General features: G+C 41.1%; 1 protein-coding gene across 12 annotated transcripts in view; it reads left to right on the top strand.

Annotated features, from left to right (window-relative positions):
- The window catches only part of NAALADL2 (N-acetylated alpha-linked acidic dipeptidase like 2), a 466,559-nt gene that overhangs the window by 397,430 nt on the left and 52,694 nt on the right, over positions 1 to 16,435 (top strand). For all 12 annotated transcript variants that reach the window (XM_068134602.2, XM_078767634.1, XM_078767636.1 and 9 more), the window contains one exon: positions 2,075 to 2,194. In XM_068134602.2, coding sequence (XP_067990703.2) covers positions 2,075 to 2,194 — 120 coding nt within the window. The remainder of the gene's footprint in view (positions 1 to 2,074; positions 2,195 to 16,435) is intronic.

The following is a 16,435-nucleotide window of genomic DNA, read 5'->3' as shown; positions in this document are numbered from 1 at the left end:
AGTCCGAATGAGCTCGTGTACCATCGTCGTCTCCTGACTTGTTTATTGGTATAGTGATATAGTCGATGACGTGTAGTAACGTCATCTGAACACAAAACTTTTTCGCGTGTTGCGGCACTGGACGTCATCCGTACTCAAAGGGTTAATAATATCGATATTTCATTTGGTATTTACATATGCCATCGTCATGCTCTTTTATGGAGGGGTGGGTGGTGTGGTTGTGGTTTCTTCACATCTCTTTTCATACGTACTTTAAACCTGTTCATGTCTCCATCTGGAACTCCTGGCTCGTGAAGCAGGGAACCCCAGATTATAATCCTACATGCGACTTGTTTGTTCTTCGTCTACTAATATCCTTGTGATTCATGAAAAATTATACTGATATACAGTGTCTACAAAAAGTCTGCACCCCCTTTCAAAATTTTCACCTTTTGTTGCCTTATAGCCTGGAATTAAACTGCAATGAATGAGACTTTTGCACCTTTATTTGCACATCGTAACCCACAACATCCAAGTGAGAAACAAATTCGACAAATTTCAGAAAACTAAAACTAGAATATTTTGGTTGGATCGGTGTCCCCTCCCCTCCCCCCGGACTCCCTTTGTAAAAAACCACCATTAAACTTGTAAAAGGTGCTAATGCAGAATTTATTATAACTTACAGCTGGCGTGTTTAGTTCTGGTTCTCTGTTGAAAAAAGACGTCAAAAAAACGACCATCCCGAAGCAGGGTGTGCAAAGCAAGTCATGACTGAAGTATTTCTGAATCTGTCACCACCAAAAAAAAGGGCTTTCTGGCACTCTCGGCATCACTCATCATATCTTGATCGACCTGAGAAGCTGAGATGGCAGGAGATGGATGGTGTAGGGCACGAAGCAATGTATTTGATTTCTCATGGTGTAGAGGTTGAACTATCATGAGCCAGGCCACAGGATTCATCTTCTTTCCAGCGTATGTCCAGGGCAGGTATTTTTGAACGTATACGCCATCAACACTGATTGCCTCCGTGGGCATTGCCACTTAACCATGCATTTGATGTCCTGTGCTTATTGCCTGCAGTTGACCAAAATTATATGTGTAGATGTTGAAGCTGATGATGTAATTGAAAATGAATCAGAGGAATGAGAGTTAATTACATCGGCCTTAGTTATTCCAGAGGAGTTTTTTTTTTTGTTTTTTTGCAGGACAATCCCGATTTCCAGGAGTTAACATTTTTGCCATTTGCACAATGCATGCAGATTTTGGTTTATGATGTGCAAATTTCCTCAACCATCCATGATCATCCTCACCCCATATAAATGACCAAGCAGTAACTGCTCATATCGGTTTGCTCTTTTATAAAGCACCTACAAAAAAGATTGTGTAAAGCAATATTTGAGAGCGACAGGTAAGGGTATTGGCTGTGAGCTTTTAGGGGAAATCTCAGGCAGGCTGTGATAATGTGTCGTGTTGTGGAATTTGACCTCGGCGATGGAGGGAAGGCGGTGGTGCAAGTCATAATGCACAAACCGATGGGGTTGTCATTGGAAGCATGGAACATTTGACTTGGATTGAGGAAATGTAACGCACAGGCACACCTTTCAAAGGAGTATTACCAATCATTAAAATGCTTGGAGGATGGGCCAGGGCAGATAGAGCGAGGCTAAAGACCAATCGAATGACTCCAACACCAAAGCCATTGAAATGGAAATGCTCCTCAAACGCGCTGGCAACAAAAGGACCAAACTTGAAGCAAAGTGTTAAAATTGCTCGGGTAGTTATGCCTTGTCCGGCAAATGCCATAACACCCAAAATAATTCCCAATGTAATGTAACAAATATTAATAAACCCAAAATGTAATTGCTGCAATTACAATGAGGATTAAGTGTTTTTTCACAAGTTTATAGCTCTCATTATACAGTACAATGTGGGACTCTTGTTTGCTGCATTTTGCTGATGCAACCTCGTCTATTTCATTTCTGGGTGATTTCATTCTGAAAGGGTTGGGAGGACTATCTCAGAAGGGTTGGAATAAGAAATGGAAAATGAACGACCGTTTTGATGCCTTGTTTTGTTTCCTCAACTCGCAACACAGGTCGATGCAACAACAACCTTCCGTAACTCCTCAGTCCTTCCAATGCCACCTCATGCATTCTTGCTTGAAAATCTTGGATTGGCAACCATCACCTTCTTCCTACCCCACCCAGCTCCCAGTGTAAGCATCATCTCTCTCTTTGGTCTTTTTTGCCATCATAAGTCTTTGTTCTTGTTTTTGATGATGTTATTTTTTTGATGGCTGGTCCTGTCATGTTTGATTGATATTGGATAATTAACTACCGAATGTATCGCGGTCAGACAAACAGACACCAAATTGCGTATTTTAGTATGATGTAATGTTACATGCGTGGTGGGGTTGAGGGAGTATAGAGGCCAAAGGTATAAAACTGAGGAAGTTCTTAATGGAGAAGAGGAAAACAAGGTGTCTGTGCATGTGTGTGAGATTGAGTGTAAGTGTAACGGGAACGACACTCTTCGATGTCACGACGTCGACCGATATGCCTCCGCCCACATTATTACATCATTAAAATACTTGTACCAAGTTTGCTTTAAATTCATACAGCTGTTCTCAAGTTATCACATTTTTACCTGACATGACCTCTGACCTTTGACCTCTTGACCCCAAAATCGAATCAGTTAATCTTTACGTCATTATACATACCTGCACGAAGTTTTAATTTAAACCCCTTCAGCTGTTCACAAGTTCTCACATTCTTACCTGACATGACCACTGACCTTTGACCTTGGGAGGCCAAAATTTGATCAGTTAATCTTTACATCATTATACATATCTGTACCAAGTTTGAATTAGATCCCTCGAAAGCCTTTTGGATCACCTGCCACAAGTACAGAGCACTGTCCTTCAACTGATCGGCTGTCCCCAACTCATAGGCACATGCTATCGCATCAGCTAGGGTGATGCTAGCGCTGTATACTAGCCAGAATGAGAAGAAACCTTGCTCCTTGAGAATCACTTTTGAGAAGGAAAGGTGTTCACCTAGTTCCTCGTCCTTCTCAAGGCTTTCCATGAGCTTTATAGACCTGTAGTTGGGGTTGGGCACTCCTTACACATCGAGCTCAATGACGTAGCGATCATGAACAGTATTGAGGGGCAGGACCTGTTGGTTGTGTATGACCTGGGTCTTCAGCAGCTCCTTCACGACATTATATGCTGCGTTGTGAGCAGCAGTCTTCCGAGCTTGCTCAGTGTCAGACTCATTCTTCTTCTCCAGCTTCTGTTTATTATTGTGGTAGTCACAAAAGAAGGGGTGGTAACAAAAATCATGGTGGCGGGCCTCAGCTGCAAAGAGATCCATGCCCTTGACTTTACGGTACAGACGGCTTTTTCCGAGAGCTTCTGCCATAGGTTCGATTTTCTTCCATCCTGACTCCTTCTTCCAGGCTGTAAAGCTGCGAGTTGGCCTCTGAGTCTTGCCATTCACCTTGATTTCATTCTTCTCAAAAAAAAAATGCATTCATCAGGTGGAAATTTGACAGGATCAGCATCTGCAGATTTCTGCTTGCAAGGAGAGTGGTGCCTCTGTGATGTTGATTGCACGGTTGAAGCATCAGCAGATGGATTCTCGATGAAGCATCAGCAACCCCGACTACAGGAGTGCCCAACCCCGACTTTCTCTTTCTCTTTCTCTTTCTCTTCGCAAGTCCTCAAACAAGTCCTTCTTGTAAGTCCTATCGCGCCACTGGTGCAAGTCCTCCTTTACAGCGCGCTTATCCTCTGCAAGTCCTGCTTGTAAGTCCTCTGCCACTGCCGTGTGCACGCGAGCCCTGTCCTCTTATCAAGCTCCCTCTCTGCAAGTCCACTCGAGGGCTTTTCGTATGGGCTTATATAGACCCGCCCCGCGAACCTTCTGGAACTCACCAGACGCGCTTCACCACGCCCTCTCACGCCATGCCGCTAGAGCTCTGATTGGCTGGTGGCTCTTACCATCATCGCCTCTGCCGCTCCCGACCTCATCGCCGCCCCCACCTTTTTAGGCCTACCTCGTGTTACTCGGCTAGTGGACAGTCAAATGGGGCGCGGGATGGATTACGCCCATAGAGGTAGAATTGGAGGGTGGACGCAAAATGAATGTATGGCCTACTCTCCTGTCTTTACACAACGCAGGCACCAAGAGGGGAAATGGCCTATTCTTACACATACTAAGACATAACTATACTACAAATGGGCCTATATATTGCTCGTGTGACTAACTATGGGGGGGGGAAAACCTTTAACCTTTAATGACTTCAATGTGCAAATCTCAAAACCGTAGCAATATATATATATATATATATATATATACATACATACATACATACATACATACATACATACATACATACATACATACATACAGGGTCCGTCAGGGAGGTGTGACGATTTTCAGAAAACTCATACACAGTTATTTTTAGTTGAATTTCAATTTTTATTTTTTTTAAAGACTACATATATAATGCCATGTAATACACTGCAACAAAGACATTTAAAAAAATGTAATTCATGTTTGAAAAATGACATCATCTAAATGGCGGCCGTTCTTGTCCAAGCATTCTTGCAGACGCGCGGAAAAGTTCCAGCATTTCTCAGCACAGCAGCATCCCTCAGCAGTTCCAGCATTCTTTCTGCGAACGTAAACCGCCGTACGAAATCATTCTGCTGCAGTTCTTGACCCACCATCATTTTGTACGCGTGATAATGAAGGTCCAAGTGCAAAATTCGACGAACTGATCTGTCTGACATCTGTAGAGCGTGAGCGTGCCGTACCGCTGACCGACGAGGGCTGGCCTCCACAGCTCGTCGAACCCTTTCGATGTTTTCCCGGGTCCTAACGGTTCGATCACCTCCCCGAGCTGCTCCCGGCCTCACAGATCCAGTTGTCCTGAAGTTTTTTACCCACTTCAATATTGTGTTTCGAGACGGAACGGCGCCACGTCGACCAACATTGAAGTGAGTACGAAATCTGCGCTGTGGAAACACCACCAAACGACCCGTTTGAATAAACGTCTCAACAACAAAGACGCGATGTTCAATCGTCCACAGCTCCATGGATACTGAAATGGCACCTAACAACGAGTAACCAACAGCCATCACACATGCGCTAGACCCCCCACTTGCATTGTTATACCCAATTCAAACATTAATTACATTTTTTAAATGTCTTTGTTACAGTGTATTAAATGGCATTATATATGTAGTCTTTAAAAAAAATAAAAATTGAAATTCGACTTAAAATAACTGTGTACGAGTTTTCTGAAAATCGTCACACCTCCCAGCCGGACCCTGTATATATATATATATATATATATATATATATATATATATATATATATATATATATATATATATATATATATATATATATATATATATATATATATATATGTATATATATATATATATATATATATATATATATATATATATATATATATATATATATATACTATCTTGGTGAGGCGAGCGCGTCGTTACTGAGGAACGGGCTTATGTTAGCTGAGGCTAATGACTGTACCTGAGTTGCTGTGTTGTCATGATTTACACCAATCATAATGCAAACAATTATTTTGCACAAATGTGTTTGTTGTGTTTGTGATATTACATTTTTATAGGCAATTGAGGTTGAAGATTTAGGTTGAATGTTTTTTTTTCAAGAAAGAACCCCTCAGCACACACATAGGGGATGGGTAGGTGCAGACTGGAAGTTTGGGACGATTACACCTCACCACCACGTAATTCAAAACACCTCACCACCAAGTAATTCAAAACACCTCACCACCACATAAATAAAAACACCTCACAGCCATAAAACACGTAATGAAAACACCTCACCACCATGAAATTAAAAACACCTCACAGCCATCAAACACGTAAAAAAAACACCTCACAGCCATAAAACACGTAATAAAAACACACCACCACAAAATTAAAAACACCTCACAGCCATAAAACACGGAATAAAAACACCTCACAGCCATAAAACACATAAAAAAACACCTCACCACCACGAAATTAAAAACACCTCACAGCCATAAAACACGTAATAAAAACACCTCACAGCCATAAAACACGTAATAAAAACACCTCACCACCACGAAATTAAAAACACCTCACAGCCATAAAACACGTAATAAAAACACCTCACAGCCATAAAACACGTAATAAAAACACCTCACCACCACGAAATTAAAAACACCTCACAGCCATAAAACACGTAATAAAAACACCTCACAGCCATAAAACACGTAATAAAAACACCTCACCACCACGAAATTAAAAACACCTCACAGCCATAAAACACGTAATAAAAACACCTCACAGCCATAAAACACGTAATAAAAACACCTCACAGCCATAAAACACGTAATAAAAACACCTCACCACCACGAAATTAAAAACACCTCACAGCCATAAAACACGTAATAAAAACACCTCACAGCCATAAAACACGTAATAAAAACACCTCACCACCACGAAATTAAAAACACCTCACAGCCATAAAACACGTAATAAAAACACCTCACAGCCATAAAACACGTAATAAAAACACCTCACCACCACGAAATTAAAAACACCTCACAGCCATAAAACACGTAATAAAAACACCTCACAGCCATAAAACACGTAATAAAAACACCTCACCACCACTAAATTAAAAACACCTCACAGCCATAAAACACGTAATAAAAACACCTCACAGCCATAAAATACGTAATAAAAACACCTCACCACCACGAAATTAAAAACACCTCACAGCCATAAAACACGTAATAAAAACACCTCACAGCCATAAAACACGTAATAAAAACACCCCACCACCACAAAATTAAAAACACCTCACCACCACGTCATTTTAAAACACCTCACCACCAAGTAATTCAAAACACCTCACCACCACGTAATTCAAAACACCTCATCACCAACTAATTCAAAACACCTCACCACCACATAATTAAAAACACCTCACCACAACGTAATTATAAATACCTCACCACCACATAATTCAAAACACCTCACCACCATGTGATATAAAAATACCTCACCACCATGTGATTTAAAAACACCTCACCACCACGTCATTTAAAAACACCTCACCACCACATAATTCAAAATACCTCACCACCACGTGATTCAAAACCACCACAACGTTATTAAAAACACTTCACAACCACAGAAACAAAAGTTTGAGGGAGTCGTTAAGTGACAACACAGACACTGCCCAGATGTGTAGATATATAGATAAATGACTGCACCCGAGTTGCCGTTTTGTCATGGTTTAAACCAATCATAATTCAAACAATTATTTTGCACAAATGTATTTGTAATATACGTGATGTCACATTTTATAAACAATTGAAGTTGAAAAAAAATAATTTCCCCAAAAAATTCCAAAAAAAAAAAAAAAAAATTGGAAGTTTAAAAAAATATATACCCTTAGGACATGCCGACGGGAGAGATATGTGCATACCAGAAGTTTGGTACGATTTCACAAAAGTTTGAGAAAGTAGTTCAGTGACAAGACAACACAAGACAACACAGGACAGGACAGACGCTGCACAAATATATACATATACATATATATATATATATATATATATATATATATATATATATATATATATATATGTATATATATATATATATATATATATATATATATATGTATATATATATATATATATATATAATATATATATATATATATTTATATATATATATATATTTATATTTATATATATATATATATATATATATATATATATATATATATATATATATATATATATATATACATACACACACACAAACACACACACACACACACACACACAGTCACGTGAAAAAGTAAGTACACCCCATGTAAAGTTTTGACAATTTCAACATATTTCAACATACAGCTATTTGATCTTCATTTCAACAATATTGAGAGATAAAGGTGATATAATATTACAAATATCATGAAACATTTACATTTTGTTGTCCATTGTATAATTTAAATAAACATAAATGCAAATTTCGCATGTGGAAAAAGTAAGTACACCCTTGGCTCTAATAGGTGGTATTGCCCCCTTTGGCAGAAACAACCTCAAGTAGGCATTTCTTATAACTCTCTGACATCGACTGGGAGAATTTTTGCCCACTCCTCCATGCAGAATTATTTCATCTGTGCGATGTTTGAGGGGTTTCTTGCATGCACAGCTCGTTTCAAATCCCCCCACAACATCTCGATGGGATTTAGATCCGGGCTTTGACTTGGCCATTCCAGAACCCTCCATTTCTTTCTTTTCAGCCATTCCTTGGTGGATGTACTGGTATGTTTAGGGTCATTGTCATGTTGCAAGGTGCACCTTCGGTTGAGCTTCAACTTTCCGACAGATGGCCTCACATTATCCTCAAGCACCCTCTGGTACAATGAAGAATTCATAGTGGATTCTATGACGGTGAGCTGCCCAGGCCCTGATGCAGCAAAGCTGCCCCAAACCATAATATTTCCACCACCATGCTTTGCAGTTGGTATCAGGTTCTTGTGATCAAATGCTGTCTTTGGTTTTCGCCAAACATGTCTTCTGGTACTCTGGCCAAATAGCTCTACCTTTGACTCATCTGTCCAGAGCACATTGTTCCAGAAGTGCTGGTCTTTGCCTAGGTGTTCATTGGCAAACTTTAGTCTTGCCCTGATGTTTTTTCTGGACAGCAAAGGTTTCCTCCTGGCACACCTCCCATGTAGATAAGATTTGTGCAGCCTCTTTCTTATGGTAGACTCGTGCACTTTGACATCGACAGTGGCAAGAGCTACCTGTAGGTCCCGTGATGACATTCTGGGGTTCTTAGAGACTTCTTTCAGCATCTTGCGGTCTGCTCTCGGGCTGAACTTGCTGGGGCGGCCTGGCCTGAACAAGTTGGCAGTTGTTTGGAATCTTCTCCACTTGTAGATGATCTTCCGGACAGTCGAATGATTGATTTCAAATTGTTTGGAGATCTTTTTAAATCCCTTTCCAGACTCGTAGGCATCTATAACCTTCTTTCTGAAGGCCTCAGAGAGCTCTTTTGATCTAGGCATGGTGACGCCACACACTTCAACAACAAAGAGAAAACCAAACTAAATGTCTGAGGTTTAAATAAGACAGGTTCCTCCAAGATCCTCTCTAACGATGTTCTAATCATTTGCACCTGAGCTGGTGCACCTGATTCTAATTTTAGGTATTTGAAGTAGTGATAAATGTAGGGGTGTACTTACTTTTCCACATGTGAAATTTGCATTTATGTTTATTTAAATTATACAATGGACTACAAAATGTAAATGTTTCATGATATTTGTAATATTATATCACCTTTATCTATCAATGTTGTTGAAATGAAGATCAAATAGCTGTATGTTGAAATAAGTTGAAAAAGTCAAAACTTTACATGGGGTGTACTTACTTTTTCACGTGACTGTATGTATATACTGTATGTATATATATATGTATATATATATATATATATATATATATATATATATATATATATATATATATATATATATATATATACAGACTTGGCATTTAATATGGAATATTTTTTTTTTCTTGACTTGGGTTTACTTTCTGAACTCATTATATCAATCTGGTGAGTAGATTTTACGCTTCGGTGATTTCTTTGTTGAAAGAACCATGTCACTGATTGTCTGTCGCAGCAAGAAGTCAATATCAGGATTATATCACAGGTGGCGTGACAAAATGTACGGCCAGGTACATTTGACGATTGGCTTCACAATCGGGTATATAAGGGTTGTTGCATTCTGTATTAGTCGAAAACAACTGCTGCCCGTCTACAAAAGTTATTGCCACTTCCTCTGGAGATGGTCCGTCAACTCGACAATGCTGTTTGTCATGGAGTGGTGGCTTTACGAAATTCCGGCATGAAACAGCGTGCTATTGCTCGGCAGTATGGCATCACTCAAGGTCAGGTGTCAAAGATCCTGAAACGAAATGCTCAGAGGGGTGTCCCTTCTCCAATACTGAGGCCAGGACGTCCCTGCAGAACCACAAGGAGGGATGATCGCCAGCTGCACCAGTTAGTCCGCAATGGCCCTACCAAGTCAGCTAATTGGCTTAGGGCTGAGTGGCAGCAACTGACAAATGTGCCTGTATCCAGAAGGCTAGTCAACCAACGACTGGTTCAAGCAGGCTATCGTGCCAGGCGTCCCCTGAGAAAGCCACACCTGACCAGACAACAGCGCCAGCGCCAATTGCAGTGGGCCAAAGAGCACCGTCAATGGCAGCCAGGACACTCGAATCACGTGATCTTCAGTGACGAGTCTAGATTTCTGGTCTATCGTCAAGTTGGCCACGTCCGAGTGCGCAGACAAGTGCATGAAGCCTACAACGAAGATTGTATAGTGCCAAGAGTCCAAGCTGGAGGTGGTGGGGTGACCGGTTGGGCTGCTTTTCATGCAGGAGGAAAAACTGACCTGGTTGTTCTGAATGGAAACCTGAACCAGTTCAAGTACAGGGCCATTCTAGAAGAAACATTGCTTCCATTTGCTCATGCAGCCTTTCGAGGAAACTTTGTCTTCCAAGATGACAATGCACGGCGTCATCGTGCTCGCATAATCCAACACTTTCTTGCTGACCGTGGTGTAGAGTATATGGAGTGGCCTGCCATGTCCCCGGATATGAATCCGATAGAGAACTTGTGGGCAGAATTAACGCATCAAATCGAAAACTTGGACCAGCAGCCTACCTCTGTGCGTGAATTGCAGCAGGCTATTGTCACTGCATGGCAAGCGATTCATGTCCAAACCTTGGCAAATCTCGTGAACAGCATGCCTCAACATGTACGTGCTCTCCTGAATACTCGTGGAGGTTACACGAAGTACTGAGCTGTAATTTTATTGTCTGTAATCCCAGTCGTAATTTAACTTTCGTTTTTGTTTAAAAAAAATTTGTCTAATGTGCAAATTCAAGAGATACTTCTGGAAAACGTACCGAAGTTTAACACATTACTGTCCGTGAATTGAGTTCGATATCAGTTTACATCACTTTCAAGGATCAATTTATTTGCTTCGAAATGTCAAATGTGGTTTTTGTTTCTTTTAAAGGTCACATTAACAAAACCTAGAATAATTTCAACACAATTCCAATGAACTTTTGGTTCTAAGTCATATTGAAAAGTAAGTTCACCCCCACAAAAAAAAAAATTCCATATTAAATGCCAAGTCTGTATATCAACATTTTTCTCAACCTTGCAATTCTCTTTTAATGTGATATAAATCATGCATGCCGCTTGTATATAAGATCATGGTTGCATGTTATTTATAAATTAGCGTGGTTTCGTGGTTTTGTGAAACGAGAGTGTTATGAAGGCTTACTGATGGTTGATGTTGCCAAGTGGTTTTTGGTGCTTATGCCTCCTCTGTATGGCAGTGATAAGATGTGATTATTTTATCATTATTGGTGCAACATTGGCATGGGTGAAGATGGATGTGGGTTGGTGTCGGTGCAATGTTGGAATACCTTTGATTCGGTGGTTCCGTTATTTGCCAGTTGATGAAGTTATGGAAGCTGCAGAAAACTGTGATCTACAATCACTTCAAGACGCTTAGACATATGAATAAAGAGGCCAAAAAACAGATGATCACCACATCCCATTGCGAATTTCCAAGTGATATCTTTATTTGATGATTGTCTGCTGGTGTTTTGTATGCAGCCTGTGGTGGCTTGGCTGCATAATATTTTGTGGGTGTGGCTGTGCCCCTTTTACTCGTAAGCTGGTACTCATTTTGCCGACCTTGGAAGGATGACGGGCTGAGTCGACCCACCTCGTGTTACTTCAACAGCACGACAGGAGCTCAAACTCAGGACACTAAGATTTCAAGCCAGCCACCTCAACCATTAAGCCAACACCCGGCTTACTGATGTTGTCTGGTTATAAATAAGAATGAAATTGGATGTAACCAAAATGACCCAATTAAATGAGGGGGTACAGCAAGGCAGGGGTACAGCACGCTCCTAAAGGTCCAATGAATATCTTGGGGAAGTGTAGGCCATGTCTCTGATGGTCTAGGTCTAAAATTTCCCGCTCGCTGTGATGTAATGGCAGGAACTGTCGAGCGGATTAGCACCTGCCATCGTACACACTCATTTGCCGCTTTTCGATAACCAACCTTGCTCCATGGACTTGCACAGAACAAGGAGCAGAGCCAGTGCAGTTAAAAAAACAAACTATTGACTATTTTATTTTATTAAAACTTGTTCATGTTATAGTCCCTGTAATGAATGGTGCCCTGGTCAATAGTTGGTCACACTTAAGCTTGTGATACATGCATTTCAATTCCTTTGAAACACACCAGTTGTTTGTTCACCAGCACTGCACATGTTTTCCTTTATCTTTCCAGCACGTACAGTCGCAAATCATAACAAATTACCTTGTGCAGTGGTTTATCAACACAGAGTCTGGATGAAGAAAAGAAGATAAATTTTAGGAGGTCTGCTCTTTCTTTGTCGCTGTTGTTGATCACATTGTAACAGATGTGGACTGAATAAGGACGAATGTCAGTGGCAATGACGTGGATGACCATCTGTTCTTTGGAAAGCAAATGTAGGTAGAGAGGACAGGCGGAGGGCGATGGACCAGGTTTAACTCACTATTTCTTAAATGTGATATCGTGAAATGCTGAGTTCCAAGGAAAAACAGAATAAGGCTCCCAGAAAGCACAGATTTTCCATCAGTACAGCCACAGCATGGCAGAAAGGCCACGTATGGTGCTTAATCTTACCTGCATTTCGTGCCAGCACTGCTTGCTCACACCCCTGACTTTGAGGGGCGGGGGCCTGAGCAGGTCTCCAACGATTCAGGTTGCTCTCATTCTCTGCATCTCTTTGCCCTCCTCAAGACCCCTCTGAGGCCCCATGCTCAATCTACGATGCTCAATCTGTTGTGATCTCGCAGGTATTTGCTTCAGCACAAGCTTGTGCACCACATTTGTTCTCTCAAGTTGGCTTCTTCCCCATCACTAGTCCAATCTGGCTTCAAATGGGGGGATCGTTCGCACTCTTTTCCAGCCTCTTACAAGATTATCACAACAGACCGTATTGGGAACCATGGCTGTGTGTCTTCCATGGGAAGGAGCGATCAGATGTTCTGTTTTCTCTCCCCCAACCCCTGTTGCCCTCATAAACAGCTGCATGTGCGTTCTTACCCCATAATGAAACTTCACTGTATCCGGTTAGTCGTGTGCTCGTAATTTTGCATGGAAAAATTAAATTTTTCTTTTTTTAACAATTCCGATGGTGGCCGTGGAGATTTGCTCTCTGAAGAGCAGATGGTCAGATTTCCATTATCAGTGACATTAGTCCTTCATAAATGCACACAATGGAAGTAACAAAAAGGAACAAGATGACGCAATGAATAACTCCACAATGTAGCCTCGATGAGTAACCCAAAACGGCAACAATTACAAGCTTCATTACCTCATGGGATCTCAGTGTTTAACCCTGGAATTCCCAACTTTTTTAGGTAGACTTGTCTTGTGCAAATGTACATTCTGCAAGTGAGGTTACAAAACGCATCTCGGCCCAGGATGCCACATCCGCTCCTCCACGCTTTGCAGCATTAAGCGATGAAAATTGGCTCTGAAGCAATATATTGATTGCATGCCATGTTCATCTGTGCAGAGCCCATCCTTGCAGCTTTATCTCTGTTTGCTTGTTCCTTTCACAACCATTGTCATCTGTATACATTCATTAACTCTGCTCTATTATTTTCGCCCATTTTAATCCCCCAGCGTTTGTTTGATCAAACATGCATCGCATTTCGAGGATTTCACTTCTTACATGAACTGAGCGTTTCACAATGAGCGATGTATAATTCCTCGCTAACAATACTGATGGGACAAATATTACGATTCATCATTTAGACTTCAGTTGTTTGTTTGTTTTTGTATTAGCGGCTGTCGCATTATCTGCCATTCACACAAGGGGTACCTGGCTAAAAGAGGGATGAGAATTGCAAAGATTATGGAGTACAAAGGTGTACTTCGTCATTTCATACAAATAACTTGTGGGCCACTTAGCACATCCAAGATTAGGGGATCCAAAGTATAAATCTCACTTACTATGGTCATTTTACATAATGTACCAATGTTATTGCAAATTCACATAAAAGTACATCAACATATCATAATATCCTTGTATTGACATTATGTTTGTGTAAACTCCAACATGGAGAAACATAATGCCCAGTCAATAAATTGTAATGGATGTCAGCAGTAGAGCAGTAGTTTGTAACTGCACTCATCTCTTGGGAAAATAGAAAGGCTTGACCTGAATCGTCACTCTCTTTCATCGTCACAGGTCATGAATCCTGGTTTCAGCCCTTTAACCTGAAATGAAGTGTCAATCAAGAGAATGTCCCCCCCCCCCCCGCCCCCTCCCCCAACCCCCCTCTCCACCCTCCCACTACCATGGGGAAACTCCAGATAATTAGGAATGCCAGACAGCCTCTCACCAGAAATATAAACTCACTTGCAAGGTACCCATGCTACGCACAGCTGGGACACCAAATACAAACATACAATGCGGAAACGTGGAATGGCAAACGATACACCAATAAATTCCACATTCCTGTGCCACCTTCAGTCGAGCATCAGGCATAGACAGCGGGTTCGTGAACGACTTGGGCAAAAAACAGTGAATGGCAAACAATGAAGCAATAAATCCATATTCCAGTGCCACCTTCAGCCAAACGTCAGGCATGGACAGCCGGTTCATGAACGACTTGGGCAAAAAGCGGTGAATGGCAAACAATGAACCAATCAATTCCATATTCCGGTGCCACCTTCAGCCAAACGTCAGGCATGGACAGCCGGTTCGTGAATGACTTTGGCAAAACACTTCCTAAAGCTGAATGTTTCTATAAGCAGTCAATAGCAAAACTGCAAATGGCGAATCAGCGAGTGTCACGGGTGGAAACCCTCACGTAATTTCCTCATTCTCCTTTAAACTCAATCTCTCTGTATTTTCATTCCAAACAGCATCATTGCAATCACAAATTAAAAATACTAGGGCATGCCCGTACGTGGGTGCCCGTTCCTTGCCAAAAAAAAAAAAAAACGCTACCCGTACGCTCTACCCCGCCCGTACGCCCGTACGCCCGTAAACAAAAAAAACAACGCTCTTCGCTTCCGCCCTTCGCTCTGACTGAATTGGGAGAAATAATGCGCATAAGAAATCGAGAAATTATTATTTTCTCCGGAAGAAATCGAATTACGAACCGTAATGGCGCACGCGCTCGGCTCGGCTCGCTCTCACATCGGCCACGCCTACGCAACAACGCGTTCTGTGATTGGCTGCCGGAAGTGCAGTCTTCACTGTCCGGAAGGTCGCAAATCGCAGTTACGATGAATCGCAAATTAGTTTTAATTAGTTTTAAAACATAGTTTAACGGCAACATAGTTTTCCAACGTGAAATAAATGAATACGCTCTCAAATGTGCCGTCCGAGGCAGAGTCTGTTCGCCACGTTCGGCACACGTGATAGCTCGCTGCTCTCTGATTGGTTGAATCGTTTTTTGGACATAGCTCGGTAACTACTTCTCCGATTAATATGAAACCTTGAAAAGGCACATCCTCGGGTCCCCAGCAATATACCTGGCAAGTTTAAAGTATATCGGACCCGTGGTTGTCGAGAAACCGGTCACAGACATACAGACATACAAACATACAAACATACAAACATACAAACATACACACAGAGATTACTGGAATTATAGATAGATAGCATTCATATAACAAAATACTGTGTTACAAACACTCGTAAAGTAAATGAATATAGACGCCATTCTGATATGATATGCAATACAGACGAATCTGCCGGCGAGAAAGGGTGGATATGTAACACCTCATACGGATCGAAAATCCAAATCATAATTGTATTGAGAAATTTATGAAACCTCCCACTTACCTACCGGGAATTAACCCATCCTTAATTCAGGGGGAATTAACCCATCCTTAATTCAGGGGGAATTAACCCATCCTTAATTCAGGGGGAATTAACCCATCCTTAATTCAGGGGGAATTAACCCATCCTTAATTCAGGGGGAATTAACCCATCCTTAATTCAGGGGGAATTAACCCATCCTTAATTCAGGGGGAATTAACCCATCCTTAATTCAGGGAAAATTGACCCATCCGTAATTCTTGGGGAATTGACTCCTCCATAATTCTGTGGGAATTAACCAGTCCATAATTATTATTATTATTTTTTTTTTTTTTTTTTTTTTTTTTTTTTTTTTGTATACAAGATCGAGGCTCGTGAAAGAGCGAACATTAATCACACAGAAAGACAAACAGACACATAAAACAAATAACATCGGGAGCGGTAGACAAGATGGGGAGAGAGGGGGAAGGACACAAACACA

This window comes from Myxine glutinosa, chromosome 13 (assembly GCF_964187855.1).
Source record: "Myxine glutinosa chromosome 13, kmMyxGlut1.1, whole genome shotgun sequence".
NCBI classification, from domain to species: Eukaryota; Metazoa; Chordata; class Myxini; order Myxiniformes; family Myxinidae; genus Myxine; species Myxine glutinosa.
Note: the sequence above shows the minus strand (reverse complement) of the source record. Positions and strands in the feature narration are given on the sequence as shown.